At 47.8% G+C, this 25,777-nt stretch overlaps 6 protein-coding genes across 9 annotated transcripts; 2 read left to right on the forward strand and 4 right to left on the reverse strand.

The window, feature by feature from the left end:
- Positions 1–1,776: 1,776 nt before the first annotated feature.
- Positions 1,777–4,701, reverse strand: LOC308047232 (dynein light chain 1, cytoplasmic-like). Its single transcript, XM_080355578.1, has 3 exons — positions 4,564–4,701; positions 3,785–3,922; positions 1,777–2,468 (listed from the first exon to the last, which is right to left on the reverse strand). Exons 2-3 carry the CDS (start codon positions 3,914–3,916, stop codon positions 2,331–2,333), a joined length of 270 nt encoding a protein of 89 aa, XP_080211704.1. The 5' UTR covers positions 3,917–3,922; positions 4,564–4,701; the 3' UTR covers positions 1,777–2,330.
- A 1,142-nt stretch (positions 4,702–5,843) lies between these two features.
- COQ5 (coenzyme Q5, methyltransferase) lies at positions 5,844–10,763 on the forward strand (the record flags this gene model as incomplete). The annotated part of the gene is made up of 7 exons (XM_080355061.1): positions 5,844–5,997; positions 6,378–6,527; positions 6,988–7,212; positions 8,187–8,293; positions 9,866–9,954; positions 10,439–10,550; positions 10,662–10,763. 7 exons carry the CDS (start codon positions 5,844–5,846, stop codon positions 10,761–10,763), a joined length of 939 nt encoding a protein of 312 aa, XP_080211187.1.
- A 1,146-nt stretch (positions 10,764–11,909) lies between these two features.
- Positions 11,910–16,633, reverse strand: LOC308047116 (dynein light chain 1, cytoplasmic). The gene is made up of 3 exons (XM_080355376.1): positions 16,512–16,633; positions 13,389–13,526; positions 11,910–12,109 (listed from the first exon to the last, which is right to left on the reverse strand). The coding sequence occupies exons 2-3, from the start codon at positions 13,518–13,520 to the stop codon at positions 11,972–11,974; spliced, it is 270 nt and encodes an 89-aa protein (XP_080211502.1). The 5' UTR covers positions 13,521–13,526; positions 16,512–16,633; the 3' UTR covers positions 11,910–11,971.
- A 5-nt stretch (positions 16,634–16,638) lies between these two features.
- Positions 16,639–19,777, reverse strand: GATC (glutamyl-tRNA amidotransferase subunit C). Of its 3 annotated transcripts, XR_013922980.1 has the most exons (5): positions 19,621–19,777; positions 19,177–19,343; positions 18,696–18,799; positions 17,649–18,317; positions 16,639–16,795 (listed from the first exon to the last, which is right to left on the reverse strand). XR_013922980.1 is itself a non-coding variant. In XM_080355374.1 (4 exons), the coding sequence occupies exons 1-4, from the start codon at positions 19,732–19,734 to the stop codon at positions 18,262–18,264; spliced, it is 441 nt and encodes a 146-aa protein (XP_080211500.1). In that variant the 5' UTR covers positions 19,735–19,777; the 3' UTR covers positions 17,564–18,261. The 3 variants fall into 3 exon arrangements, 2 of the variants coding, with proteins under 2 accessions (XP_080211500.1, XP_080211501.1); XM_080355374.1 differs by lacking the exon at positions 16,639–16,795 and having other exon boundaries at positions 17,564–18,317; XM_080355375.1 differs by lacking the exon at positions 16,639–16,795 and having other exon boundaries at positions 17,564–18,317; positions 19,177–19,340; positions 19,621–19,771.
- On the forward strand, positions 19,717–21,089 carry TRIAP1 (TP53 regulated inhibitor of apoptosis 1). Of its 2 annotated transcripts, XM_080355378.1 has the most exons (3): positions 19,717–19,987; positions 20,413–20,510; positions 21,058–21,089. In XM_080355378.1, the coding sequence occupies exons 1-2, from the start codon at positions 19,841–19,843 to the stop codon at positions 20,494–20,496; spliced, it is 231 nt and encodes a 76-aa protein (XP_080211504.1). In that variant the 5' UTR covers positions 19,717–19,840; the 3' UTR covers positions 20,497–20,510; positions 21,058–21,089. The 2 variants fall into 2 exon arrangements, with proteins under 2 accessions (XP_080211504.1, XP_080211503.1); XM_080355377.1 differs by lacking the exon at positions 21,058–21,089 and having other exon boundaries at positions 20,413–21,032.
- Positions 21,090–22,101: 1,012 nt separating this feature from the next.
- Positions 22,102–23,449, reverse strand: COX6A1 (cytochrome c oxidase subunit 6A1). The gene is made up of 3 exons (XM_080355409.1): positions 23,268–23,449; positions 22,841–22,980; positions 22,102–22,347 (listed from the first exon to the last, which is right to left on the reverse strand). The coding sequence occupies exons 1-3, from the start codon at positions 23,368–23,370 to the stop codon at positions 22,267–22,269; spliced, it is 324 nt and encodes a 107-aa protein (XP_080211535.1). The 5' UTR covers positions 23,371–23,449; the 3' UTR covers positions 22,102–22,266.
- Positions 23,450–25,777: the final 2,328 nt, after the last annotated feature.

The following is a 25,777-nucleotide window of genomic DNA, read 5'->3' on the forward strand; positions in this document are numbered from 1 at the left end:
GGGCCGCGCCCGCAGCGCCCTCTCCTGGCGCCCCTCAAGCAACGGCCCCGCCGCCGCGGCTGCCCACGGTAAGAGGGAACACCGCGGGAAACCGGCTACAGCCTGAACGCTTCACAAAACTGTTGTAATACTGAGGATGCCGCAAGGGAATAGGAAGGAGACATCGCTAAAAGGCGCCCCAGTGCTCTCCGGTAGTTGGATTTACTGCCAAACCGAGCCCGGCTGAGCGCTCCCCGTACCTCCAACCAGACAAAAGCTTTGGGTGCACGCAGGGAAGCAGCTTCTGAGATTCTTCTCAACAAGCTGCGATCAGCAGGAACTTTCTGAAAACACATGCAGGGCATCGAGCTTATCTTCAAGGCTCCAGACGTCTACCAGCACAGCCCTTAACCACATCAGGTCACTGGGATTCAGCCACTGGGCAACCGGGCTGCCCCCCAGCCAGGCCTAGGGCCAGCTGTGACTCTGCTTGTCCCTGACACCGCAGGGCTCCTCTGTGTAGCTCCAGGTTACTGACTTAATCGTGCATTTAGCTCAGCATTCAGATATTCCGGATTTGAGATTTCTTTGGAAGGTGGTTGTTCACAGGGAAATGAGGAGCATGAGCAACATTAAGGAAAAAGAGAAGTCTCATGTCCACAGAAATTGTTTTTCCAAAAAGTGTATCAACACCCACCCAGCTTGACTTCTGCTGTGAACAGTGTTCAACAAAAGGATATTACAATACAACATCTACCCTATTTATAATGTTGAAAGAAATATTGCAACCCTTATATTTCTCTGTGGCCAAACATCACACTCCACAGGATTTTGCTGCATCTCTTCTGACATTTTCATACCCTTTATCACAGCTGTCTGATCACCACTGGATGTCGTATCCAACAGCAAAAAACATTCAAAGTTGCAGGAGCAGCCGCCTGCCCAGCAGCCACACAGGTACCATCACTCCCAGGCGGTTCCAGGGCCCACGCTGTGCCCACAGCCGGGGCTGTGCAGCACTGTGACCGGCTGTGGCAGAGGCTCAGGCACAGCCTGTGCTCACAGCCAGAGGAACGGGGGTCTCAAACCCGCTCCCGTTCAGCACCTGCTCTCCAGGCGCTCCCGCCTGCAGCCGTACAAGCTCCGCCGCAGCGGTTTCAAAGCCCGCCGGCCGCCGCCCTCCCGGCCCCTGTCCAGCTTGGAGACGCAGGCCGGGAGCCCCGGGCCTGAGCGCGGTCCTTCCGTACAAGGGGAGGCGGCCGCTGCCCGGCCTCAGCCCCACGCTCCCCAGCCCCTGACCGCCCGGCAGGCTCTGGGACCGGCCCTGTGCGGGGCGGGCGCGCGCTCCCCCTCAGCGGCGGTTTAACGGCCCCGCCCCGCCTCAGAAGGCGGCCAGCGCCCCCGCCCCGCCCGCAGCGCGACCCCCGGCCGCTCGTCCCGCTCTTACCGCCTGCGGGCTCACGCTCCGCCACGGTGGGCCCGGCCAAGGCGGGTCTCGGCTGCTCCCCTCAGCTGCCGGGCGCAGCGGATCTGCGGGGGCAGCTCTTGTCCACGGCGGAGGTCACACGGGCCGAGCGCTGCGGCACCAATGAGGCCACTGGCAGCCGCACACTGCCCCGTCACGGCGACGAGTGGCCCACAGCCGTGGCGGGGACCCGGATGGAGCGGTTCCCCGCCCGCCGCGGAGCACGCCGGGAGCTGTAGTCCGGGGGGGCGGGCACCCCCCCGGTCCTCGGCCACCGCCCCGGGCGCCTGCTCTCCGCTCCGGCCCCGAGCCCCGCGGCCTCCTCCAGCGGCGCCCCTCGGCACAGCCGGGCCGGGCCGAGTCACCCACTGCCACCGCCCAGACCGCACCAAGCAGCCAGAAGTAACAACCTGTCGGCTGGGATAGGTATTGTCATTTATTTTCCAAAGCAGTTCTCCAACAGGCATCAGCAGAAAAAGAAAGCTCAGACTTTGGGGTGGTACATCCAGCAAAACAAGAGGGGAAAAATATTAAAAAAAAACATATGAAAGAGAGGTTTCAAACAGAAAGAACTAACAGTCAGTACTTACATAGCACAAGCAGTAATTGGGCAATACTGTAGATGGCTATAAAACTCTCAAAGGAAAAACTGCTCCAAGAGCTCTACTAGCAAAGAAACAGCCTCTGAAAAAAAATAAATACAAGGAAGACTCTTTTGTACTTTTTCTTTTTATATCCACTATGTATCATCATCTGCTATAGCATAATCCCTGCCATTGCCCTTGAAGATCAAGGCCTGCGTCCTCAGGAAGGCTGCAGTGACTAGTCGGAGTCGTCAGCACACAGTCCTGTAACTGGATGCAAGTTTCAGTAACAGTCCGTGGTTCTACCCAGACTTGAAAAGAAGAATAGCGACTTGGCCGAGGTAGAAGTAGATGAAGTGCTTGGTCTCATGAGTCACGTAGCTGCCAAAGTTCCTTCCCACGATGCAGTGCCAAGTGGGATTGTATTTCTTGTCAAACTCCTGCAAAACAGATAACTAGAAATTAAGAACTCTTCTAAACAGATACTCATTTTCTGACCAAAGCAATTAGAGGAAGAGCAGATGCTTTTAAGTACCAAGATTATCTTATTTGCATGTTATTGTTCACCTGCTGCTTAGGCAAAAAAATCCACAAAGAAAAGCCACCGTTCTTCCAGTCTGAGCAGCAGTAAGTTTAAAACATCACCCTTGTTCAGGAAAAGTAGTCTTTCTCCCCCCCAAATTCATCTGAAACTACAGCCCTTAAGAAGAAGCTTCATCACTAGTTTTATACTCACACAGATTCAGCTGTTGGTTATTGCATTGGTTATCTACAATACAGGTGCCAAACAGACTCGCTAGAAAATTCTGTGCCACATGCTCTGTAACTCTAGTGCCATCAAGAACTCTAAGAACTTGTGTTCTACACATTTCAAACAAGTCATCTACAAATTCCCAGTAGTTGCTACAAAGAACACCTGAAAAATATTAGACTAAACTCCTTCATTGTCATAGATAGCCCCTGCATCTGGGGAAAAAAATGCCCTTCTCTATTGTGAGCACAGTAAACCAAGATTTCTCTAGTGGAAGCAATCATTCTGCTTAGTTGAATTATTTTTAAATAGTTCTTGCACTTCAGTTTAACTTCCATTGACACTCGGATTTCTCCATTCTCCCGAGTTGACAAAGCAGGAAATATATTCAGAAATAGATTTTTCCTGTGTTCAGTATTGTTAATCCTACATAAAGGATGACACAGACTTTGCAAACAACAGATAATCAGTGCCACCAGAACTGTTTTGGTTTGTTGTCTTTTTTTTTTTTTCTTTTTTGCTTATGTCACTACTTAAGTAGAGCTGTGATTACAGTAGACTTATAGAAAACTACCTTTCCTTGCAAATTTTGACCCAGCTGGACAGAACTGCGAACAGATCCTTAAGATTAAGTTCAATAAAACCGAAATCAAGGACTATGTAAAACAGGCTTTCTCTCAGAGGAAAACCGTAGGAGCTCAATAGAGCCCCTGTGTTTTGTACCAGCTCACCAGGCACCTGCCACTCTGGTCACCTGACAAGGGGACAGTGGCAGAAAAGGCTCGAGTACAAAGTACCGCAAGAGAAAAACAGAAGGACCTGGAAAAGTCCACATAAAGGGTGGGGAAAGGAACATAAGGACACCAGCCTGCAGAGAAAGTCCAACTTGATTATCTAGTGTCTCTAGAACTTGTTTCTCTAGAGCTACTTGCCCAGCAGCATTCCCCTTGCTTGATTTTTCATGTGCATAGATATTTCAAAAGGACAGCACAAGTAAGCAATTACCTTCTTTATGTGAGCAGCAATGTCCTTCTCAATGTTGTACTTCTCCAAGGCCTGAGTAGCACACTCCACAGCGTCTTGCTGCATCTCTTCTGACATGTCCGCATTCTTGATCACTGCCTTTCGATCACTCATGGTTGTCTGTATTGAGCAAAGAAGAGAATTCAAAGTTGCAGGAGCAGCCACCTGCCCAGCAGCCACACAGGTACCATCACTCCCAGGCGGTTCCAGGGCCCACGCTGTGCCCACAGCCGGGGCTGTGCAGCACTTTGACTGGCTGTGGCAGAGGCTCAGGCACAGCCTGTGCTCACAGCCAGAGGAACGGGGGTTTCAAACCCGCTCCCGTTCAGCACCTGCTCTCCAGGCGCTCCCGCCTGCAGCCGTACAAGCTCCGCCGCAGCGGTTTCAGAGCCCGCCGGCCGCCGCCCTCCCGGCCCCTGTCCAGCTTGGCGCAGCTCGACGCAGGCCGGGAGCCCCGGGCCAGAGCGCGGCCGCGCCCGGCCCCGCCGGTGTTTCCCTGCAGGCGGGAGCGAACGAAGCCCAGCGCCCCCCGCCAAAGGCTCGGAGCCCTGCACGGCTCCAGGGAAGACTCCTGCCTGCAGCTCTCGGGGATGTGGGAAAGGGGCGGCAACCGCTGGGGAAGGGGCTGGCCACGGGGGAGCCGCCGCGGCGCCCGGGTACTGGCTGCTCGGCCTCAGTCCCCCCGGTGCCCGAGCGGGACCTGGCCCCTCTCGGGAGCTGCCCCACCACACCGTTCGAAGCCCTCACGCCGCTCTCCTCACCGTTTGGCAGGTGCCGCGGGACCAGCCCTGTGTGGAACGCAGCGGGCGGGGCACTGGCGAACCCGATCACACTGCACGCTCCGCCGCCGCGTCGGTTTAACCGACCCGCGCGCGCCGCCGTCGCCTCCAAGCGCCCCCAGCCCCACCCCCTCTGTACTGACCGCCAGCCATTGGTCACCGCCACCACCCCCCCGAGTCCTCATTGGCCAGAAACCGGCGCTCTCGTAGCGTTTTACTCTTGCAGTTTCTTTCAGACCGTCATGCTTTGCGCCCGCACCCGTTCCCATAGCGACGGGCGGCAGCGAAGATGCAGATGGAGCTGCGGCCTCGGTGGGAGCGAGGCCTCTGGGGTGGATCCCAGGGGCGAGCCCGGTGTATGGCCCATCCGCAGCACCCTGTGTGTGGGTATGTCTGGGTTGGTTGCTCTGAAGTGGTGTGCAGCCTCTTCTCGGCCTTCCCATTTCTTTCCTCATGGCTGAGCTGCCTGAACGTGGCTGGTACAGCGGCCTGTGACTGCAGCGTGAGAGGCTTTCTGGGTAACTCCTCTGCTAGACACGAAAACAACAAACAAAACAACTAAAAAGCACGTGTGATGCTTTAAGGCATCCTGCCACAAAGAGTATAGAGCAAATATCTGAACTTCAGGTTTTGCCTAGTTCTGTAGATGAGAAAATCATGCTAGAGCCTGAGGATGGCACTAGTAAGTCCCAAAGTGGGAAGATGTTGGCGGGGGAGGCCCACTCGTGCTCGGGGAATGATGTGATGTGAACCTCACAAGAAAGGGTTAAGTAACCTCTTTGCATATACAAAGCTGTCAGGAATTTCTGGATTATTCAAAGAATGCCACAAGCAGGACAGCTTTTGCAAAACAAAAATAGAAAAGGTCTCTAATTTGTGCCAGCGTTCCTGACGGGAATCAGAACCTTTCCCTCTTCCCCTCAGGTCATCAGTGCGCACAAACCAGCCCCCTCCTGCAAAACTAAAAATCTGAAGAAGTCAGAGAAAACTATTTGCAAAATTACTCAAATACACTGTGTGGGCTTTGGGGGTTTCTGGGTTAGTTTGTTTATTTTTTCCCCTGTCAGGTATGTTCTGCCGGGCGGGACTCAGCTCGTAGCACCGGGATTCCCCGCGGTTCTGCGGGCCGAGTACGGAGCGCGGCCCGGCCCCGCCCGCGGCCGCGCCCTCCGCCGGTGCGGCGGCTGCCGGAGCGCGGTCCCGAGCGGCGGGCGGTGCTGCGGCGGGGCCGGCGGGGCGGGGGGAGGTCGTGCCCTTGCAAGATGGCGGCGGCGGGGCTGTGTCCGGCGCGGGCGCTGCTGGGCCGGCCCGGCGGGGCGCTGCGGGCGCTCTGCGGCTCCGTGCGGGGCCTCGCCGCGGGGCCGGAGATGCACTTCGGCTTCCAGACCGTGACGGAGGCGGAGAGGAGGGAGAAAAGTGAGAGCAGCGGCGGCGCCGGGCGGGCTGGCCCGGGCTGGAACCTGCCGGGGCTCCCGGTGCCCGTGGGGGCTGGAGATGGGTTTTGGGCTGGGCCGTTGGTTTGAGACGTGACCGGCAATCTCGGTGAATAGTGTCAGTGTTACACCTACCCGATTATTCCCTCAGCTCCGGAAGCGCTACGGGAAGAGGCTGTTTCTCCAAAGAGATGTATGTCAGGCAAGAGGCTCAGGATTCTGTCAATTATAAAGAGTTTTTGAGTGGTATTTTTCAGTTCCACATGGTGGCAGACCTCCACGAGGAAATAAATGACACTTTTCACTTCCACAGGAGCATTTTTAGGTAATATTCCGTTTAATTCTCATGTCTTTTCTTTGCAGTTTACCAGGTCTTTGAAAGTGTGGCCAAGAAATATGATGTAATGAACGATTCAATGACTTTAGGGATTCATCGAGTATGGAAGGATATCCTCATCCATAAAATGAACCCTTCCCCAGGAACACTTCTTCTTGATGTTGCTGGAGGAACAGGTAAATAGTTTTGGTGAGTTCCACGTGACAATGCCATGCTGGATTTCAACTCTTTCAGTCTGCTCAGAATTGAGTTGCCTGGGCTTTTTTTTCACCCTCAGTTCTCTGTCTTTAAAACTAGTGAAGCACCTACTTGATTTTCCAGGAGAAGGGCTGAGAGGTAACTGCTATGTGTTTTGTAATATCTTGCTTCAAGGCTCTGAAATAGTTATAGTACTGCTATTGTATGTTATGGAAAACTCTTTCCATTTATAGGAAGTCATGGACTCTTTGCTCTTAATACATTCCCTTTCTTTGTTTTGTTTTCTTTCCCCCTTCTTTCGCTCCCACCCTGTGTGTGTGGTTTTTATTTACATATATCTAAATAAAAACTCAGTTTGATGTTCAAAGCCTTATGTTCCAATTTCTTATAGTCAGAAAACATTCCAAAACACGTATCTTTCTTCTAATACAAATGCAGGTGACATCGCCTTTAGATTTATTAATTATGTTCGCTCTGTACGAGAACGTCAGCTCCAGCGGAAGCTTAGGCACCATCAAAATTTATCATGGCAGGAAATTGCTGAGAGTTACCAGGAAGACAAATCAAAGTCTTTAGGGGATTCCCAAGTGGTGGTCTGTGACATTAACAAAGAAATGTTAAAAGTTGGGAAGCAGAGAGCACAGCACCTTGGCTACACTGAAGGTAAGTCATGCATTGTGGCCTTTGCCTGACAGCAAGAATTTAACATATGGTATCTGTCAGGTAATCACCACTTCAGGGTTACAATGCGCATTATATAGCCAGGGTGTATACTAGAGCTGTGCTTGCGTATTTGCCAGTGTCAAATAACTTTTTCAGTGAGCATATATGTAGTATGTTGTTCAGATGTACAGTGATCTTCTTGAATAATACTTAAACTTTCAGAAATGCAGATATGGAGGTGTCCACAAGGTCTGATACGAAGCTATCCTTCAAAATTGGTTAAATAACCTAAACCTGCTCTTTATATCCATGCAAATGAATCTGATTTTACTAAGACATATAATGCAAAAAAGTTCAGCCTTTGAATGATTACACTGAAGATCTTATAATGGGTACTTAGGGAATCAAGGCAGGAAATAATAAATGCAAGAACTAAAGTGTATTATGAACCTATAAAACTTTCCACAGTTAGAACATATGCTAATAGTACTCAGATAAACTGAAACTATTGAAGCTTTCTAGCAAAATGTGTTAAGTGTTTTGGCCATTGTTGAATGGCGAGACGTTAATCATTGTTTATAGTTACTCTTTGAGCAGAGACTCTTATTTTTGCAACTTCACTACAAACAAATGGCAGCCAGTTTCTGGAAAGCCAGTTGCTTTCTGCTGCAATGCAAGATTTGGGTGAAATCTTCTTGGCAGCCTAAGGCATTCTGAGCACAATGTGCATATATATGCAGAAGAATGCTTTGGCTGATCTGCAAAGTACTTTGCTTGACAGACAGCTGTACAATACAGGGCCTTGAAAGGTTTGTGAGTATAGACTGAGGTGTCTTTCCACCAACAAAACTGCAAAATTGAATTATTAGTTTTAAATATCGCTTTATTAATAATAATTTCCTTCTGGAATAGATAAGTTCTAGACTTTCAGGAGCAGTCTGAGTTCAATTCTGTGTCCTTGGGTTTTATTACAGGCCTGTCCTGGGTACTTGGGAATGCTGAAGAGTTGCCCTTTGATGACGATAAGTTTGATGTTTACACAATTGCCTTTGGAATCCGAAATGTAACTCGTATTGATTTGGTAAGTTGTTGTAGTGTATCCTGACATGGGGTCCTTACAGTTCACCTGAGGTTTTTCATTCTAGCAGAGGAAGCAATAAGTGGCATGTAGTGTGCAACTTGTTTGGATGAATAATGTAATTAAATGCCCCACATTTGTCATAAAAGGTTAGATTTATACTAGCTGTGCCCAATCCTTCCAGCTCAGCAAGACAATCACTTCCGAAGACAAAAAGGGCTGAATGCTACAGTCATTCCCCACTTCTCCTCACCTGTGGTGTGGCTGCATCTACACATGCACAGTGCAGTCACTCTGCATGTCTCAGATCCTCCTGGAGCATATGATCTGCATCCCACCTGCAGTAGGTCCAGCGCCTCCTGCCTGGTTCTTTTTCCATGCCTGAGCACGCAGAGCTCCCAGGGCAGCATGGGAAGCAGCTGCTGCCACCACTGCGGCTGCGCAAACCCATTCAGCCCACTGCTGCTCAGTATCTTTACATGGGCCAGCAGCAAGGTTTCCTGTGAAGAACAAGCGTGATTTTAATTAGGGTAAGGAGTACCCTTTGTTCTAAACGGTATCTGTCCTTCAAAAACAGCTAGACTAGTTGTCTGTTTTGGAAGAGTGTTACAACCTTGGCAATACTGTTCTGTGGAAGGTGTAGCGTTTGGATCCAAACCACCTGGTGCCGTATGCCTTTGAACTTCTCCTAATGCAGATGTCCTTTCACAGGGCTTTGTCTTGCACCCTTCTGAAGCACAGGCTGTCTGTCTTAATACCCCTTCATGGATGCAGCAGACTGGTAGCATAGCTCCCTGGAGACTTGATACAAAACACATCCAAACCTCCAGTTGTTTTGCAGAGCTCCCTTCATGTATGTGTGCCGTTTATATTTTATTCCTTAGGAACATGACAGTTGAAGCCAAGCAGATGTACAGCCTCCAGTGATTCTTGAATACAACTTGGCTGCGCTCCTTTGTGAAAAAACATACAGTTATAATCAGAATTTTGTCTTGGTTCTTCTTAGGTGTTTTATTTTGCATATAGGATGGAATTTTCAAAGTAGCCAAAGGTTTTCTTCTTCCCTCTCCTTCCTCCCTGTTCTCACGCATTGCTCATCTAAGACCCGGTATCGCTTCTGCTTTGATCCTTTGGGTGTGCCTCACAGTGGAGTAAAATCTTTTGATTAGAAAAAAAAAGCTATCTTGCCTCCTTTTTATTTTCAGTTTCTTGTAGCTGAGTCACCTCCTTTTTGGGTTTGGTGTGTAATTACAAGAGCTCTGCTGGCAAACATTCATCAGCTCTGAGTAGGGAAAAGAAGAAGAAAAATTGCAAACCTGACATCATAGTTTCAACACAAAGCCTGGTATAAATCTATTTATGTAGCAGCAAGAGTTGTTCTACTTTGGCTTTGTTGTTTGTTTGGAGGTTTTTTTGCACTTGTCTCGAGCTGCTTCTCCACAAGCAAATATTGGAAGTTGCCAGTCAGGATTCTCTTTACCTCTTTCAGTTCATCACTGAGTTGCCATCACTTGGCATGATAATAGGCAGGTGCTGTTTTACAGAAACAAACCTATTCTGTCTGCTTTGTCTCAGGCCCTTCAGGAGGCTTATCGTGTGCTGAAACCAGGAGGAAGATTTCTCTGCCTTGAATTTAGTCACGTCAGCAACCCTCTTCTTTCCAGGTGGGAACATGATGACACTTAATGCCATGTCACAGGGCTCTCTTATTTGTACTTAGCCAGAATAGGAGATGGAGACACTTTGAGGCCACCTCATTGTGCCCTTCTAAAATCAGACACAGACTGCATAGCATAGTGGTGCCCAGTAACAGGGTGAGGGGCAACAAGCACAGACTGAACCACAAGAGGTTCCATATGAAGATGAGGAGAAACTTCTTTACTTTGAGGTGCCAGAGCCTGGAACAGGCTGCCCAGAGCGGCTGTGGAGTCTCCTTCTCTGGAGACGTTCAAACCTGCCTGGACACATTCCTGTGTGATCTGCTCTAGCTTTACCTGCTTTAGCATGGGTGTTGGACTAGATGATCTCCAGAGGTCACTTCCAACCCCAACCAGTCTGTGATTCTGTGGTACAGATACCAACTTGTCTTGAAGAGGGTTTGTTTTAAACTTGTTTGTATTAATCTGTATTTACTTTCTGTCTGTGCAGTCTCTATGATCTGTACAGTTTCCAGGTTATCCCTGTGCTGGGTGAGGTTATTGCTGGTGACTGGAAGTCTTACCAGTATCTTGTGGAGAGCATCCGACGTTTTCCCCCTCAGGTAAGACAGTATTTTTCTGAATTCACAAACACACAACATGGTCCCAGTATGATCTTGCAGTCAGCTGGCTTATAGGCTTATAGTTAAAATTATGGAACTATTATTTTTCAGGAGGAATTGAAGGCAATGATAGAAGATGCTGGGTTTCTTAAGGTGGATTATCAGAATTTAAACTCGGGCATTGTTGCCATTCACTCTGGTTTCAAACTGTGAGTCTACCATGTAGCAAAACGCAGGAAGTGTAATTTTCTTGAGGAATATGAAGGCTGTGTGGAATTTCAATGCTCTCAAGATTGAAGCGGAGTTTTAAGAACTTATGCAACAGGTACTTGCTCAGCAGTCACCTGGAAGAACATCAGCTACCTTTTTTTGCCCATGAAACCTGTAGATGAAGTGACTCCTGTCGTGTTCCTTACACTTGCACTTGCCTTCAAGTGCAATGCAAAGGACATGGCCGAAACTGAGCAATGATAACAAATGAAGCAACTTCAGTTACCAGAAATAGACTGACTGGTCTTCAAATAAGAATCCTCCTTTTTTTTTTACTAAGCTTCAAGGAGGATATCATGCCAGTGAGAAGTAAGTTGGATTTATTAGATTTTTATTAAGCTGATTATCTTTGTTATGTGGACTCTTAAGGGATTTTTCCCCACAATTCCTTCTTTTGAGGGCAGATGGAAGGCTTGTGAAATAAAACAGCTCTGCATCAACTTTTTTCATCTAAGTCAATATTTTAATCTTTCTAAGAAGGTATATTTTTAAGAAAGGATTTTTTTTTCTAAGGAAAATGACTGCATAACTGTATTCTGGGATGACATGACATGGGATGACATTGTCTCTTCTGAAAACGGGGAGACGAAAGGACTGTTGCTTTTAGCTCACCAGCTCGCTTGAAATCGGAAAAGCGGGATCTAAACTCCAGAATTTGTACTGGAGGTTGTACATGCTGAAAATATTCTTATCGAGAACTGAAAACCAGTCTCTTTTCTCTCAGGGAAAATATCTCCTGTTGTTCTCAGTTACTGAATGATGACGCATTTCTAGATTAGCTCAGGCTTCAGCTGCTGTGGACTGGGGGGGTGAAAAGGAGCTGGGGATGTTCATCATTCATGGTGGAATAGAAGGTAATGCAAACACTAAGAGGGCAGAAGGGTAGAGAAAACTCCTAAAGGATGAACTTGTTCCAACAGTTTTATTAGCAAAGAAGCCATCTTTTGAAAGAAAATAAATACACGGAAGACACTTTTGCCTTTTTTATAGCCACAATAAAAATAGCAGCTGCTACAGCAAAATCCCTGACCATTAACAATATCACAAAAGACCTGAAGACCAAGGTCTGTTTCCTCAGGAAGGCTGAAGGCAGGAGCCTGTTTGGAGTTGGTCTGCAGTCCAGGTGCAAGTTTCAGTAACAGTCCGTGGTCCTACCCAGACTTGAAAAGAAGAATAGCGACTTGGCCGAGGTAGAAGTAGATGAAGTGCTTGGTCTCATGAGTCACGTAGCTGCCAAAGTTCCTTCCCACGATGCAGTGCCAAGTGGGATTGTATTTCTTGTCAAACTCCTGTAGAAGACAGAACTAGGAATTCAGCATTTCCGTGAGAATTGTACTAATATAGTTCAACAGGGTTGTTTTTTTTTTCAATATGTCACTTGTTAGCGAGTATCACTTTTGGAAGAAGGCAATTAAGGAACAGCATATGCTCTTAAGTGCAAGGATCATCTGTCACTTTTTAACTCGCCTGCTGCTTACTCAGACTAAAAAAAAAGTGCTTCCAAGCTGAGCAAGAATAACCTTAAAACATGTTTGGGGAAGTAACTTTTCTTCAAATTCCCATGATCTCAAATGATAACTTTTAAAACTTCACTGCTTGTTCTGAATCTATACAGACTAAGTTATTATTTTGACTTGCTTAGAGGTTTTCAAGTATGGTGAAAGGACAGTAGATGGAAAACTCTCTGCCACTTCTTTGATACACTGTCATGAGACCATGTTTTTCCCACACACTGTAGTCAGGAACCTGCTGTGACAACCCCAGAATTCACACCATCTGAAGGTTTGTCCAGTCTCTTCTTGAACACTGTCAGGCTTGGGGCTGTGACACCTCCCTGGGGAGCCTGTTCCAGTGCTCCACCACCCTCTGGGTGAAGAACCTTTTCCTAATGTCCAACCTAAACCTCCCCTGGCACATCTTCTTGACCTTCTCTTGGGTCCTAACTCAGGTGTACAAGTCTACTCTGAGTAAAACCATGCAGGCAGTGGTTATACACTGCACTAGCTATAATAACAGCTGTCGGCTGAAGAGACTTTTTGTGAGAGCATGCAAGAGCTTGTGTTCTGCTCAGCCAAACCCTTGAACTAATTGCAGCTCAATCTGGCTCCCAGTAGGAGAGAGAATGTGACACATTGGAAGCTGAGAACCATCTGTTCTGCATTAGCCTGAACAGTTTGTCTTACATTTAGTGGGGGAAAAAAAAAAAGCCACAAACCCACTGCTTATTACAAGGTCGGAAAAACACCACTTCTCAAACAGGCTCCATGGACCCCCTGTGTTTTGTACCAGCTCACCAGGCACCTGCCACTCTGGTCATCTGACAATGAGACAGTGGCAGAAAAGGCTTGAGTACAAAGTACCGCAAGAGAAAAACAGAAGGACCTGGAAAAGTCCACATAAAGGGTGGGGAAAGGAACATAAGGACACCAGCCTGCAGAGAAAGTCCAACTTGATTATCTAGTGTCTCTAGAACTTGTTTCTCTAGAGCTACTTGCCCAGCAGCATTCCCCCTGCTTGATTTTTCATGTGCATAGAGATTTCAAAAGGACAGCACAAGTAAGCAATTACCTTCTTTATGTGAGCAGCAATGTCCTTCTCAATGTTGTACTTCTCCAGCGCCTGAGTAGCACACTCCACAGAGTCTTGCTGCATCTCTTCTGACATGTCCGCATTCTTGATCACTGCCTTTCGATCACTCATGGTTGTCTGTATTGAGCAAAGAAGAAGAGAATTCAAAGTTGCAGGAGCAGCCACCTGCCCAGCAGCCACACAGGTACTGGTACCACCATCACTCCCAGCCGGTTCCAGGGCCCACGCTGTGCCCACAGCCGGGGCTGTGCAGCACTTTGACCAGCTGTGGCAGAGGCTCAGGCACAGCCTGTGCTCACAGCCAGAGGAACGGGGGTTTCAAACCCGCTCCCGTTCAGCACCTGCTCTCCAGGCGCTCCCGCAGCTCTGGGGGGACACGGGAAAGGGGATGCAGCCGCCGGACACTCACTGCTCCCGGCAGTGCCGGCTGCCAGTGTGCCCGGGCACCGGGCAGAGTGGGGCACCGTGAAGAGTGAGGCACCGCAGCCGGTCCCGGTGTCTCCCGAGAGCCACTCCCCTCACCGTGTGTCCGGCGCTGCGGACTGACCCTGTGCCGAGCGGAGCAGCGCTATGGGATGCTCGGTGCGCGCCGCGACCGCCTCCGAGCGCCCGCAGCCACGCCCCCTCCGCACCGGCCTCCGGCCATTGGTCACTGCCACCGCCCCCTCTGAGCGTTCATTGGTCAAGGCTGGGGCGCTGCCGTAGGTTTTACTCTTGCGTTTTCTTTCAGCCCGGCATGCCCCGCGTCCGCGTCCGTTCCCATGGCGACGGGCGGCGGCGGTGGCGCAGCCCGGGTGAGGGTCCGGCGGAGCGCACGCTGTCGGGGGTGTGAACGCAGATGGCAGCTGTGTGTGGACAGCCTGCAGGCCTGGCTCTCTGATACTCGCCGCTGGCATTATCTAGTGATTCTGAGCCAGAACCCCTGTTCCTTAAAGTAAACTGTCTCCAGTACATTAAAACACCCACCAGTTTCTGTAAAACACCTTTCCGTAACTGATATGTGAGCCCCAAAGGCCGTTTTGTTATTCACCCCAGCCTAGATCACAGGCACCGAATTTAACCCAGTATTTTCTGCAAGTGGCCCTTGTTTCTCTTTGAACTGGGATAGCTCTGTCAGTAAGATGCTCCTTACTGGCAGGAAAGCCCACCCATGTCAGACAAAATAATTTCATAGTTTAAAAATGGCACTTGATCATCTTTCCTATTAACGTGTCTGTTTTCCATTTGTCTTTCACTCAGTGATCTCTGATAGAAATCTTTTATCCATGTTTACCACATATGATCAAGTCAGCTCTAATCTTTGTTCCTCCTGTCAACTAAATCCACCAGACTTCTTGTGTCTCATTTAGGGCATCTTTTGTGGATCTCACAATTTCTGCAAAAAATGTCTTTTTTGCATTTTCTCTTTTGTTTGTTTCTCTGTTTTGTTTTAAATGAAGCAAGATGTTTGGGAGATCCCCAGTGCTCCCTTTGGTTAGTTTCACTCTGCCTGGGGCTGTTTCTGCTTTTACTGTCATCAGCAGCTAGAAAATTGCTGTTGATTTTTCTGTAGCTGGTGATCTGTTAATAACATGACTCTGAACCATGTCTATAGGCAACAACACAGGATGACTTAAAAGTTTTCAAATACTAATTGGTTGGACTGCCATTTTATTGTACTAATAAAAAGCTCAAAAGCACTCATACACCTCACTGGAAATGCGAATATTTTTCATGTTAATACAGTATAGTTACCTGCTAAATGTGACTCATAGCAGAAGTAGCAAAACTGCAAGGAACCTTTTGCTTTTGGAAGCTCTGAGGCAACCTCAGAAGGATGTACTGTGCCCAAAATGTTAGAACAGGATAAGGTAGCCCTTTTGTCAGTCTAGGGTATCTCAGAAATAACTTTTGACTTTAGCTCCCAGGTTTTGGCATTCCAGTTAGAAGAGATGCAATTCACAGCTTTGCCATCAGGCGTGTGTGATAGGGACAACTCTGAAAGCTATGGAATTAAGGGAATTTTTCTGTTTTAATGCAGCAGATTAAAGGGCATAAGAGACCTTGTGTGCTAGGAATTTGAAGCTTTGAGTAGTCTTGGGACCACAGTAAGCAATTAATTTACAGAACTGTGTGTAATACCTGCAGCACCAGCAATGGTTCTTTTGAGTACTGGACGGTTTTGTGCTGACAGAACCAAACCATTTAACAATCTTCTGAGTGCTTACAGTGAACTTCAGAAACACCCGTGAATCTCTGCAGAGGTGGCTGTGTTTGGTAGCTGCAGGCAAATTTCTGTGCATTTATTAAGAAATGGTTAGCTGAAGGAACAGATGTGCTGACGACTGCAGGAAATGTCAGTGTGGGTGAGATACCTGTCATTAATGAGAAGCATTAAAGCCTGAGATACATGGCTTTAAAGAGAAACATTAGAGTCTTACTTGTTAATCTAGAATATAAAAGGATAGTTTCCCTCAGGATAGAGCTGCAGGGGAAGGCAGAACAAACACACATAGGAGATGATAGCTGGAGCAGACCAGGTGTCAAAGAAAATTCGGTAATGGATAAGACATATCATGAGATTCCCCTGCAGATGCAGATTAGATTGTAAGCACTTTTCAGATGAGGCCTTTTTATTTCCTCTGTGTTCAGTACTGTATCACTATATCTAATCGAGATTTTTTTTTTCTCAGGCTCCTACTTACTATAAAAACATAAAATAATCATTACTAGCAATAAAACATCTATTTCCTTTTTCCCATCAAGCTGAAGAAATCTCCATCTTGAAATTTTCTTTGTAAACCTGGAATCTGTATGCTAGGGCTTCTCATCCAATTTTATATGGTACAGATGTACACAGTAGGGGAAAAAACCTTAGCAGGTGTAAGTCAAGTTATCTCCATGGTCTCCAGGGAAACTAGATATATTGACGTCATCTTAGAATCTGGTCTTGTTGTTTTCTTTTTAACCAAATATTTTTAAGATTATTTTTGCTCTATCTATTAACCACTGAGAAAAGATGAGTTATTTCACAAATACACATTATGTTCGCCAAACCACAGTTACAAGGAATTTACAGGTAGTGATTTTATTACGATTCCTTAACTGTATCTATTCACATACCTCAGTTTGTAAGTTGCATTGTGGTAGAACCACATGAAGATCTGACCCAGATCCAGAGGCTCTGCAGTGAAAGCAGGTGAACCAGCACCACGAAGGGCGTCTTGTCCCCCCTTCAGGGTGCAGCCGGGGCCTCACGGGGCTTCAGGCCATCCCATGGGGCACAGCACCCACCACCTTAGACATGCCAAAGACAGGCTGAAGCGCTAATGCGTTCTACCCCACAGGCAGCTCATCTGGTCTTTGCTGGGCTTTCTGTTTGGCGGCTGGAGGTGTCTGCGTCACAGCTGTAATTCCCTCATTAGTGGTGAAGTTGCAACAAACCCCTTCATTAAGGAAAGGTGTGTTTTCCACTTTAACTGCAGTTTGGGGTGCAGAGAACAGGCATCTGTCTGTTCTCTGATTGGAGTGTGTGGGTGAGGATGGTCATGTCCAGACCCCCCGGCACAATACCTGGAATTGTTGTTTTTAAGCCTAGCCTGTGCTGCACTGGGAAGGTGGGATCATCCTTGTCCAAATTGTTGGTTTAGTTGTTGCTTTTAAATAGTTACTTGATATTTTGGGTTGAAAGCTCCTGAGGCCATACAGTTCACTCTCAAATTCCTCTTCCTATGTAAGTAACAGTCCTTATTTTCTCTGATAGTCAAAGGAGGAGGCCCAAATGGATAGAATAAATGGGGATTTCTCAAACTGGAAATCTGCTAACACACTTGTTATATGGCATGACTTGAGATCTTTCCTTGTCATGATGTATGTATTCATTGTAAATGACTTTTAGGCTGAGCTTGTATATTTGTAAAACTTGGAGCATTTGCAGGGTCTGAATCTTGAAAAGCCCGAAACCAAAGCACTAATACAGCGTCACTGAGACTAAAGCACTAATACAGTGTTGTAGCTTTGCAGAGAATTGGATTAGTGGGGTTAAATAGAGACTTGAATTCTTTCAAGGGTGTTGAATTAAAGTATCATAATAATTGCATGTTTTATGCGTCTGTGTATATATGTATGAGCATATGTTATGGAAGCTTAAACAAAGAACAAAGTAACTGCACAAATAAGAGTCAGACAAGTGTTTACTTTCTGGCAGAAAAATATATATTAAAAAAATCAGTTCCAGAAAAAATAGAGTTCAAAGCTTACCAAACATGCAGCCTTGCAGGTAGAGTGAAAGTGGATCCTACCCAGTGGCTGATTTCTTCTGTGACCGAAGGCAGCCGCTTTCCTTTTCACTCAGCCTGTTCTCCATTTAATATGTGGCACATAATGAACAGCCTGAGAGGGAGCTTGTCCGAGCAGTTTGTACACAGGGTATTAAAGAGCAAGTCACTAATGGCTGAAGTTTGTGCCACTATTATTCACACTCTTTAGTATTTGTCTGTGTTTCTCAAATGATGATGTTTCCAATATGCTTGGTGGCTCTTTGAGATGTTAAGAAACAACATGTGTATTATTAATCTCTATTTTATATTACCTATTGTTTGCCTTTACACCAGTCAATATCTTAAAAGTATAACATCAAATTTGCTTTGCTAAATAAAAGCCCTGAAGTGATCTGTCATGCTGCCTTTCAGCTTCATAAACATTGACATTTCAGTAGCACTACTAAACATTTTATACCTTCTTTCTTCTGTAAATTGTCTTGCAAGTGCTCTTTTGACCAAAACACACACCAGGGTATTTCATCTGTGACTGCACAAACCTCTTTTTCTGCTCAAATAAAACACTGATTTTGTGTTTGGGTTCTGGGCTTTTGCTAAGAGCCCTGCAGAAAAGTCTCTTGGTCTTCTAGCTTTGGTAAAGGGATGTTACCTGATAGAAAACAAAAAGAAAGTTGTGTGAGACCAGCTGTAAGGTACCTTCTGGGTAGTACAACTCAGCACAAAGGTGTTTCTCCAGTTCGTTCTAAGTATGAACAGGCAGCTTAAGTTTTCTGAGTAAGTAAGGAAAGCAAATTCTGTCTGACTTCCTGTAAATAATCACGCAATGTGTGCTGTAACTTCAAAGCAAGGGCAGCTTCGGTCCTGCGTTTGGGCCAACAGGTTGCAAACCGTCATGTTCAGATGGCTACAGGTAGTTATTTTAGTCCTTTCCTACTACCAGCTAGTATTTCCAAATGTAGTTCTGGCAAGTTACATTCCTCAGTTTAATTCAAGCAAAGTTAGGAGGTTTTTATAAGCAAGACAATACCTGGTGGGGCTACAAAATATTCCTCCACTTTCTCTCTGGCGTTTTTCAGCAGCTCTCTTGTGCAGTTACCTTCTGTAACATCATCTTCCCTGAGATACAGACACCTGAAGAACAAAGATTACTTGTCTGTTGTAAGCTATTCTGTAAGGTATGGCTTATCTCTAAACGTGGTCTTCAGCAAGCAGTAAGACAAGTATTGGAACACTCTGAGGCAACTAAGAATGGTATCAATAGGTATTTGGGAAGCAGCGTGTGCGGATCATTCATGACAAGTCACAAAGGAACGGGAGCACATCTTACACTACGTGTAAAGGCCACAGTGGCCAAGGACATCATCATTCTACAAAAAACATGATAAAAACTTTTCTGTAAGCAAAGGGGTCAAACGCATCACTGCAGGGATTCCCAGAAAAAAACAATAATTACAAAAGCGAGTAGTTTGATACTTGAGCAGTTAGAGGAGGCTGCTGTGGTTCATCACCTGTCCTCCAGGACCGAGTCCATCGGCTCCACCCCGTCGGTGTTGACCTCCCGCAGCTGGTCCGCAAACCGGATCGCTCTCTGCAGCCGCTCCACGCCCTCCGCATCGCGGAAATCAACCAGCGCCAGGTGCTCCAGCCGAACCAGCACCTCCGCAGTCACCGTCTGCTGCGCAAACACCGACACCAAAGGCGAACGTCACCAACTTTAATACGGCGCTATTTCTGCTTTTTTAACCAAAAACCGGTTACACGGCAAAACCTCGAGTCTACACCTGCCGGGACACGGTGATCCCTTGCGCTTTCTTACAAAATTAACTTGAACCGAACTCTCTATTTTCCTCCTCCTTCCAACCTCCCGCCGCGCCACGGGCCAACCGGAGCCGGCGCTCGTTCCGGCCCGGAGCCGTTTGGGGGCTGCCCGTTCTCCGGCCCAGCCGCCCTACCTGCGGGCCCGGGCGCGGCTCGCCGTGCTGCCAGGCCGGCCGCGGGGGCACCGCGCTCCGCAGGGCCCGACCGGGAGGGACCGGCAGCGCCCGCCACAACCGTAGCGCCCGCATCGCGCCGTAACGGCGGCGTCTACAACGTCACCTCCCCGCGCCGGAAGCGCGTCAGAGCGGCGGCGCGGGGCGGGGCGGGCCGGTGACGGGAGCGGGCGCCGCCGCCATGAACAGCGTGGGCGAGGCGTGCACCGAGCTGAAGCGCGAGTACGACCAGTGCTTCAACCGCTGGTTCGCAGAGAAGTTCCTCAAGGGGGAGAGCGACGGGGACCCCTGCGGGCAGCTCTTCAAGCGCTACCAGCTCTGCGTGCAGGTGCGTGCGGCCCCGCCCGCCTCCTCCCGTGACAGCAGCGCCGAGTTCCGCCTGTTCACTTGCTGCTGCAGCTGCTGCAGCTGCTCCTGCCCGCACTTCCTCCCGTTACGGCCCCCCCGGCACCCCCTGCCCGCAGCTCCATGCCCCACCGCGCTGCTCCACATTTCCTCCTCCTGCCAGTCACCATACATAATATTTTACAGGTGTCTCTTAGTGTATTTTTCTCGTTAATGTAACTACTTAAGCCGGCTGGTCTAGAGGCTGCGCTGTGTTCGTAGTTCTGCGTGAGCATCCCTGGTACTGAAGCTTTATCAGGGTGCTTTTCTAGATAATGTTTTGTACCAAACCTCACACTACATAGCACTATAAAGACATGTCAAGTTTATTTGTTTTGGTTTGTTTTTCTTTCTTTTTTTTTCTTTCAGAAAGCAATTAAAGAAAAGGACATACCCATTGAAGGCCTGGAGTTCATGGGCCCAAGTAAAGGAAAAAGTGAAAACTCCTCTTGACATCAGCTGTATGGGTGGAGTCACTGATACGAGCCCTTGGACTAAGCAACATCTCCAGGCATAAGACTGGATGCCGCCTGGATAAGACCTTTGTTATGCTGCTTTTTTAGCAGGAAGAAGTAAAGAATCTTCCCTGCTTGTAAAAACAGCCACCAAAAAAACCCTTAGTGGATTATGTGGTAACTGCTGCTTCCTTTTCAATGAATTTTGGTGGTGGTGGTTCAGCATCTATCAGCGCAAAAAGCCGTTTGAACTAACTTTCTGTTGAATGATTGAATGCACTGTAATGGGAGAACGCTTATTAGAGTGGGCTGAGTTCGTAGCTGCTTTGTGACCAGTTTCTCTTGCTTATTTATATAACAGAGTATGAAGGAGGTTGGTTTACTTTATCTCACCTCTATGCTGCTGAAATTTGGTGAAATTTGTTTTATACGATCCTGAATGCTGAGGGACTAAAGCATTATTTTGTTATCAGCAACAGAGATGATATAAAAGCACTCTATTGGACCTGTAGTAACTCAGCCAAAATAAATATAACCTGGTTCTATTTTGTTCAAGTAGATAACTGTGCAGTAGAATCTGATTATGACCAGGAGGGATGGAAGTGGCCTGCAACTGAAGCTCAGAACACTTTTAATGCAGAGGCTGCTTCTTCAGCCTTTTTTGAGGTACTGAAACAATCCCAAAGCTGATTGTTCTTTCCTTTAGCGTTACATGTTCCTGCAGTAAAACCACAGCGCAGCCCTGGCCGTCCTTTTCCACGCCACCACAGAGCATCAGGCCGGCCACGATCACTGTTAGACTTTTGCCTGTGGTAATTAAAACGTGTTGAATGAGGGGAACATTGGGTAGAAGTGTGACAGCTGATAATGTTAAAAGCCCCAGCTGCCCCTGGGGTATCTCACCACAACTGTTCTGTGATTCCGTGACTTGCAGGGAAGAAGAACTTCAAAATTAACATTGTACTTAGACAGGCTCAGGGCTTTAGAATTGTTTGTTAACTATGGAAGGTAATTAAGCTCTTCTAGTTTAAGAAGCTTCTGAGTGACACATATTACACTGACACATGCGGTGGAGCAAAAATTTTCATTTCTAACACCTGTATGAGAGACTTTGTACAACCAGACTGCAGCGTTACAAGAAAGAGTTGTGAGCAACATACATACTGATACACTAGACAACTTGGGAGCTGAAGATCAACATTGTGAAGGCACACAGCTTAACTACACATCTCTGCTGCCAATAAGGGCCTAAGAGAAAATTGCCTTCATGGCTACTAATAAATATTGCTGATTATAGAGAACATGATTTAGCATATATCAAATCTGAATCTGCAGTATTAGCCTGATACCTGTTCATGTGGCTGTTTGCTCTGGGCTTACAGTGATCGGTTAAACCAGACATGAAGAACATAAAACCCCACAGCATCCTACGCTGGATGCGTTCCTGTTGGTGTTATCAGATACAGGAGCAGGTATTAATGTTCAAACAGCCAAACCCCCCAACTCCTGCACTGTAACCTCAGTGAAGCCTCAATGTTTTAATCAAACACCAAACTAAAGAATTTCTAAGGATTCAGGTTAACAAAAAAGTCAGATATTCAAGTCAAGTTCAGAGTTGTTTATTTAAAGGGCCTCTACACAAGCACAGACAGAGGCCACAACGCCACTTGGCTTCATCGCAGAAGGAATGTGGAGATTAAGTAATGGTTCCCACACAACATTCTGGTCCAAGACTGGAAGAGCCAAAGTTCTGGCTGTGGTCAGGATCTCAGTCTTCATAACCGGTTGGGAGAGCATTAACATGGGGGTTGTGGAATAGAGTTTTGTTCCCGTCACCCCAGGGGAAAGGCTGTTGGAAAAAGAAGATAAGGCAGCTGCAGATAATGAACTGATCAGCACAGGACACGAGCAGCAACAGGGACTCAGGCATCACACAGCTTGACAGGCTGATGAATTAAGCAAGTTGGCATTTCTTTCTGGGCTACAGGCAGCAGGGGATGGAAAACAGTCCCTTACCTTAAACATCGACGGCTACAGTGTGAGGGGCCCAGCTTCGAGAATCTGGGATCACCTCTGTTACCTTTTAGCTCTATATTAGTTTAAGTACAACAGCAATAGGACTGAAATACTTTCAGTGAGACACTAGCAGGATTCCTTGGGGGTGGGATGGCCCGTGAATACCACAGGTACTTCACCTGAGCTGGGAGAACCTCCCGATGCCTCAGAAACAAAGCCATGAGTTAAGATCACAGCTTCATATGCAGGACCTCACATAGAGGATGAGGATGCAAGAGATGCTGCAGTAACGCCAGGAAGCAAGAGGCTTTTAGAGCAAAACGTACCTTGGTCCTGATGCGCAGGTGAGCGTACGGGACAAACTCGGGTCTCTCGTGCTCGTGCTGGGCCTTCAGGTAGCAGTTGAGCATGCAAACCGCCACCCCGGGCAGCGCCACCACAAACGTCAACGTCTTCCACAAGCGGGCTAGTAAAGAGCATTAGAGTTACAACAGTCACCGCTTCCAGGAGCGTTAGTGACCTGAGAGCGCGTTAAACGCAATTAGTGCATTAATGAGCAATCACGCCGTGTCCCTCACCACAGCGAGCGCCCCCATCCCCGTTCTTAACCGGGAGAAGCGAGAGCTCCCCTCTCTCCCGGTTCAAGCCCAGCGCTCCCGGAGCCGCCGCCGCCCCGGGCCCGCAAGGGCAGCGCCTGTCAAGGGCAGCGCCCGCGGGCCCCGGCCGCGCGTTCGCCCTGCAGAGCCCCGTTACCTCCGCCGCCCTCATGAGCCGCAGCCGCCATGCTCCGCGCCGGCGGGGAACGCGGGCCGGCGGCACCGAGCAGGAGCCGAGAGACCCTCCCGAGCGCCGCCATCCCCTCCGCTCCGCGTCCGGAACCGGAACCCGGAGCGACGGCGGCCGGGAAGGGACACGCTGACCTTGAGCTGCGAGCGGCGGGGCCGCCGGCTGCGCGTGCGCCATCTGGGGGCGGGAGGAACCGTTAGTGACGTCACGGGGGGGGACCAGCGCCATGTTGGGAGCGGGGGGTCCGCAAAGCCGGGCTGAGGTGCTTTTATGCAACAGCAGGGAAGGGCTGTTGGATTTGTTAATGTGATTTTATTTTTCACATTAGAGACCGATTCCATCGCTGGGATATAAAAGTTGTTTAAATCATGGCAGTAAAACGATCACAGGATCCCAGAGTGTCAGGGGTTGAAGGGCCCTGGGAAGCTCATCCAGTGCAATCCCCCCATGGAGCAGGAACACCCAGATGAGGTTACACAGGAAGGTGTCCAGGCGGGTTGGAATGTCTGCACAGAAGGAGACTCCACAACCTCCCTGGGCAGCCTGGGCCAGGCTCTGCCACCCTCACCCCAACAAGTTTCTTCTCAAATTTAAATGGAACCTCCTGTGTTCTGGTTTATACCCATTGCCCCTTGTCCTGTCATTGGTTGTCACCGAGATCAGCCTGGCTCCATCCTCCTGACACTCACCCTTTACAAGGTTTCATCATAAGATGTTTGTTATTAATGAAAGGCAATTTTGTAACCATTAACGTGTTTTTAATTATATGGATTCCTGGGATGATTCTGCTGAGTTAATAACGTCATTTGAACAAACACAAGATCTCCAAGAAAAAAAAAAAAATCATGATTAATCCGCAAATATCTAGACCGTATTTCACTATGATTTTTAATTGGAGCGTGATAGTTGGCTGTTGGCAGAAGCTGTTTAGATGAAGAGCGGGTTTGGAATCACTTGAACCGCGCAGTGAAGCGAGGATCCCTGTAGCGGATGTAGAGACCGAAGGAGCGAGGAGCAGAGAACAGCCTCACGTCCTCAGTGACACCGGTGCCTCCTGGTGCACCGTGTGTGCCCACAGACACGTCCCGTCTGCACAGACATGGTGCATTTCTTACACACCCAAAGCTGCAGCTCGAGGTGCACACACACACCTGCTTTGCTGAATGGGGGGGGCGTTATGTCATTCTTGGCTGCACTGGAGGTAGATTTTGCCTTCCCCCACCTGCATCCTTTGGATTCGGGCTTATGAGGTCTGTAACATCAGACTTCTTAAAAAGAACTTGCATGGGAATTTTCATGGGAAAAGAAGATGCAAGAATTATTTTTTTATAATATTTAAGTGATGAAAGCACCCTAAAGCAAATTACAGTGTTTATAGCAGAAAGCTATGTAAACAAAACCAGTTGTGTTTGTAGCAATAAGAACTGTAAGTAAACATCAGACACTGATGTTTACAAAGGAGAGAAAACAAAAAAGGGTCAACAAAAGAAGCAGCAAACTTCTGTTCAGGGTGAGGGAAGCATGAAGCGGTGTTCTCTGCAATAAGAGCTGTGCTGCTGCGGTAGCCTCAAAAGACACTGTGCAAGTGTTGAGTGGGAGGTGAGAGCAGCCAAGGTCTGCTTGTGCCTTATCCTCCCCAACAGCTTCACTCTGAGCCTCAAAAATGCTCTTCAGAGAAGAAAATGCCCATAGAGAGCAGTGTGTAATGGTGGCAGCTCTTGGCACAGCTGCCCCAGGTTAAAAGAAGCTCCTGTGAGCGATTGTTCCACCTGTGGAGCTCCAAGGTGCTCCTGAAATTGGGTTTGGGTCTGACCTGAACCTGAATATGGTGGCAGTTTCATTAGTCTGAGTTACACTGATTTAAAACGGGACTTTCTTAGGCTTTATCATCCCAACAGCTGCAATTAGTCTCTGTATTAGGTGTGCCAGGAGTCTAATGGGTCTGATTCATCTGTTCTTAAAAGGTGGTGTAAATTGAGAGTGACTGTTGGAAGATGCAAAAGTTTCCATGTGAAAAACTTCTTGTTGAGATAAGGCAGGTATTTGAGTAAACGCATTTATTTTTAAAAGTATTGTGAAGAATGTTTTGATATAGTTGTATGAAATATGTTTAACTGTGTGATATGGTTATTGTCATTGTGATGTTTGCACTCATCCTGACAGTGGGTGTTTTTACAAAGGTGTGGGGAAAATACTGGTGAATTAACTCTACCACTGGCCCAGTAGCTCTGTCTGGATCATTGATTTGTGGGGTGGGAACCCCCTCTTGCACCTCCCAGTATGCACTGTTGCCTTGCAGAGGTGATTTAATGTGAGCTTTTCCAAAGCTGACCTATTGAAGGACCTATTGCTTAATTTAGAAACCAGCTTACCACCTTTAAAAATCTGGTCCTAAATTCAACACTTTGAGGAAGTTTCAGTGTATGTTTTTCTAAAAGACCTGGCACCCTAGGAGGGTTCTGAGTGCAGAAATGCCA

This window comes from Nesoenas mayeri (genome assembly GCF_963082525.1).
Source record: "Nesoenas mayeri genome assembly, chromosome: 17".
Taxonomy (NCBI): Eukaryota; Metazoa; Chordata; class Aves; order Columbiformes; family Columbidae; genus Nesoenas; species Nesoenas mayeri.

Coding starts and splice junctions, on each gene's coding strand:
- COX6A1 (XM_080355409.1), bottom strand. CDS start 23,370: ATGGCGGCGCTCGGGAGGGTCTCTCGGCTCCTGCTCGGTGCCGCCGGC. Junction 22,981..23,267: donor GGCTCATGAGGGCGGCGGAG/GTAACGGGGCTC, acceptor GCTCTTTACTAG/CCCGCTTGTGGAAGACGTTG. Junction 22,348..22,840: donor ACCTGCGCATCAGGACCAAG/GTACGTTTTGCT, acceptor TTTTTCCAACAG/CCTTTCCCCTGGGGTGACGG.
- LOC308047232 (XM_080355578.1), bottom strand. CDS start 3,916: ATGAGTGATCGAAAGGCAGTGATCAAGAATGCGGACATGTCAGAAGAG. Junction 2,469..3,784: donor TTGCTGCTCACATAAAGAAG/GTAATTGCTTAC, acceptor TCTGTTTTGCAG/GAGTTTGACAAGAAATACAA.
- TRIAP1 (XM_080355378.1), top strand. CDS start 19,841: ATGAACAGCGTGGGCGAGGCGTGCACCGAGCTGAAGCGCGAGTACGAC. Junction 19,988..20,412: donor GCTACCAGCTCTGCGTGCAG/GTGCGTGCGGCC, acceptor TTTTTCTTTCAG/AAAGCAATTAAAGAAAAGGA.
- LOC308047116 (XM_080355376.1), bottom strand. CDS start 13,520: ATGAGTGATCGAAAGGCAGTGATCAAGAATGCGGACATGTCAGAAGAG. Junction 12,110..13,388: donor TTGCTGCTCACATAAAGAAG/GTAATTGCTTAC, acceptor TGTCTTCTACAG/GAGTTTGACAAGAAATACAA.
- GATC (XM_080355374.1), bottom strand. CDS start 19,734: ATGCGGGCGCTACGGTTGTGGCGGGCGCTGCCGGTCCCTCCCGGTCGG. Junction 19,344..19,620: donor AGCCGCGCCCGGGCCCGCAG/GTAGGGCGGCTG, acceptor GTGTTTGCGCAG/CAGACGGTGACTGCGGAGGT. Junction 18,800..19,176: donor GACTCGGTCCTGGAGGACAG/GTGATGAACCAC, acceptor TTTGTTCTTCAG/GTGTCTGTATCTCAGGGAAG.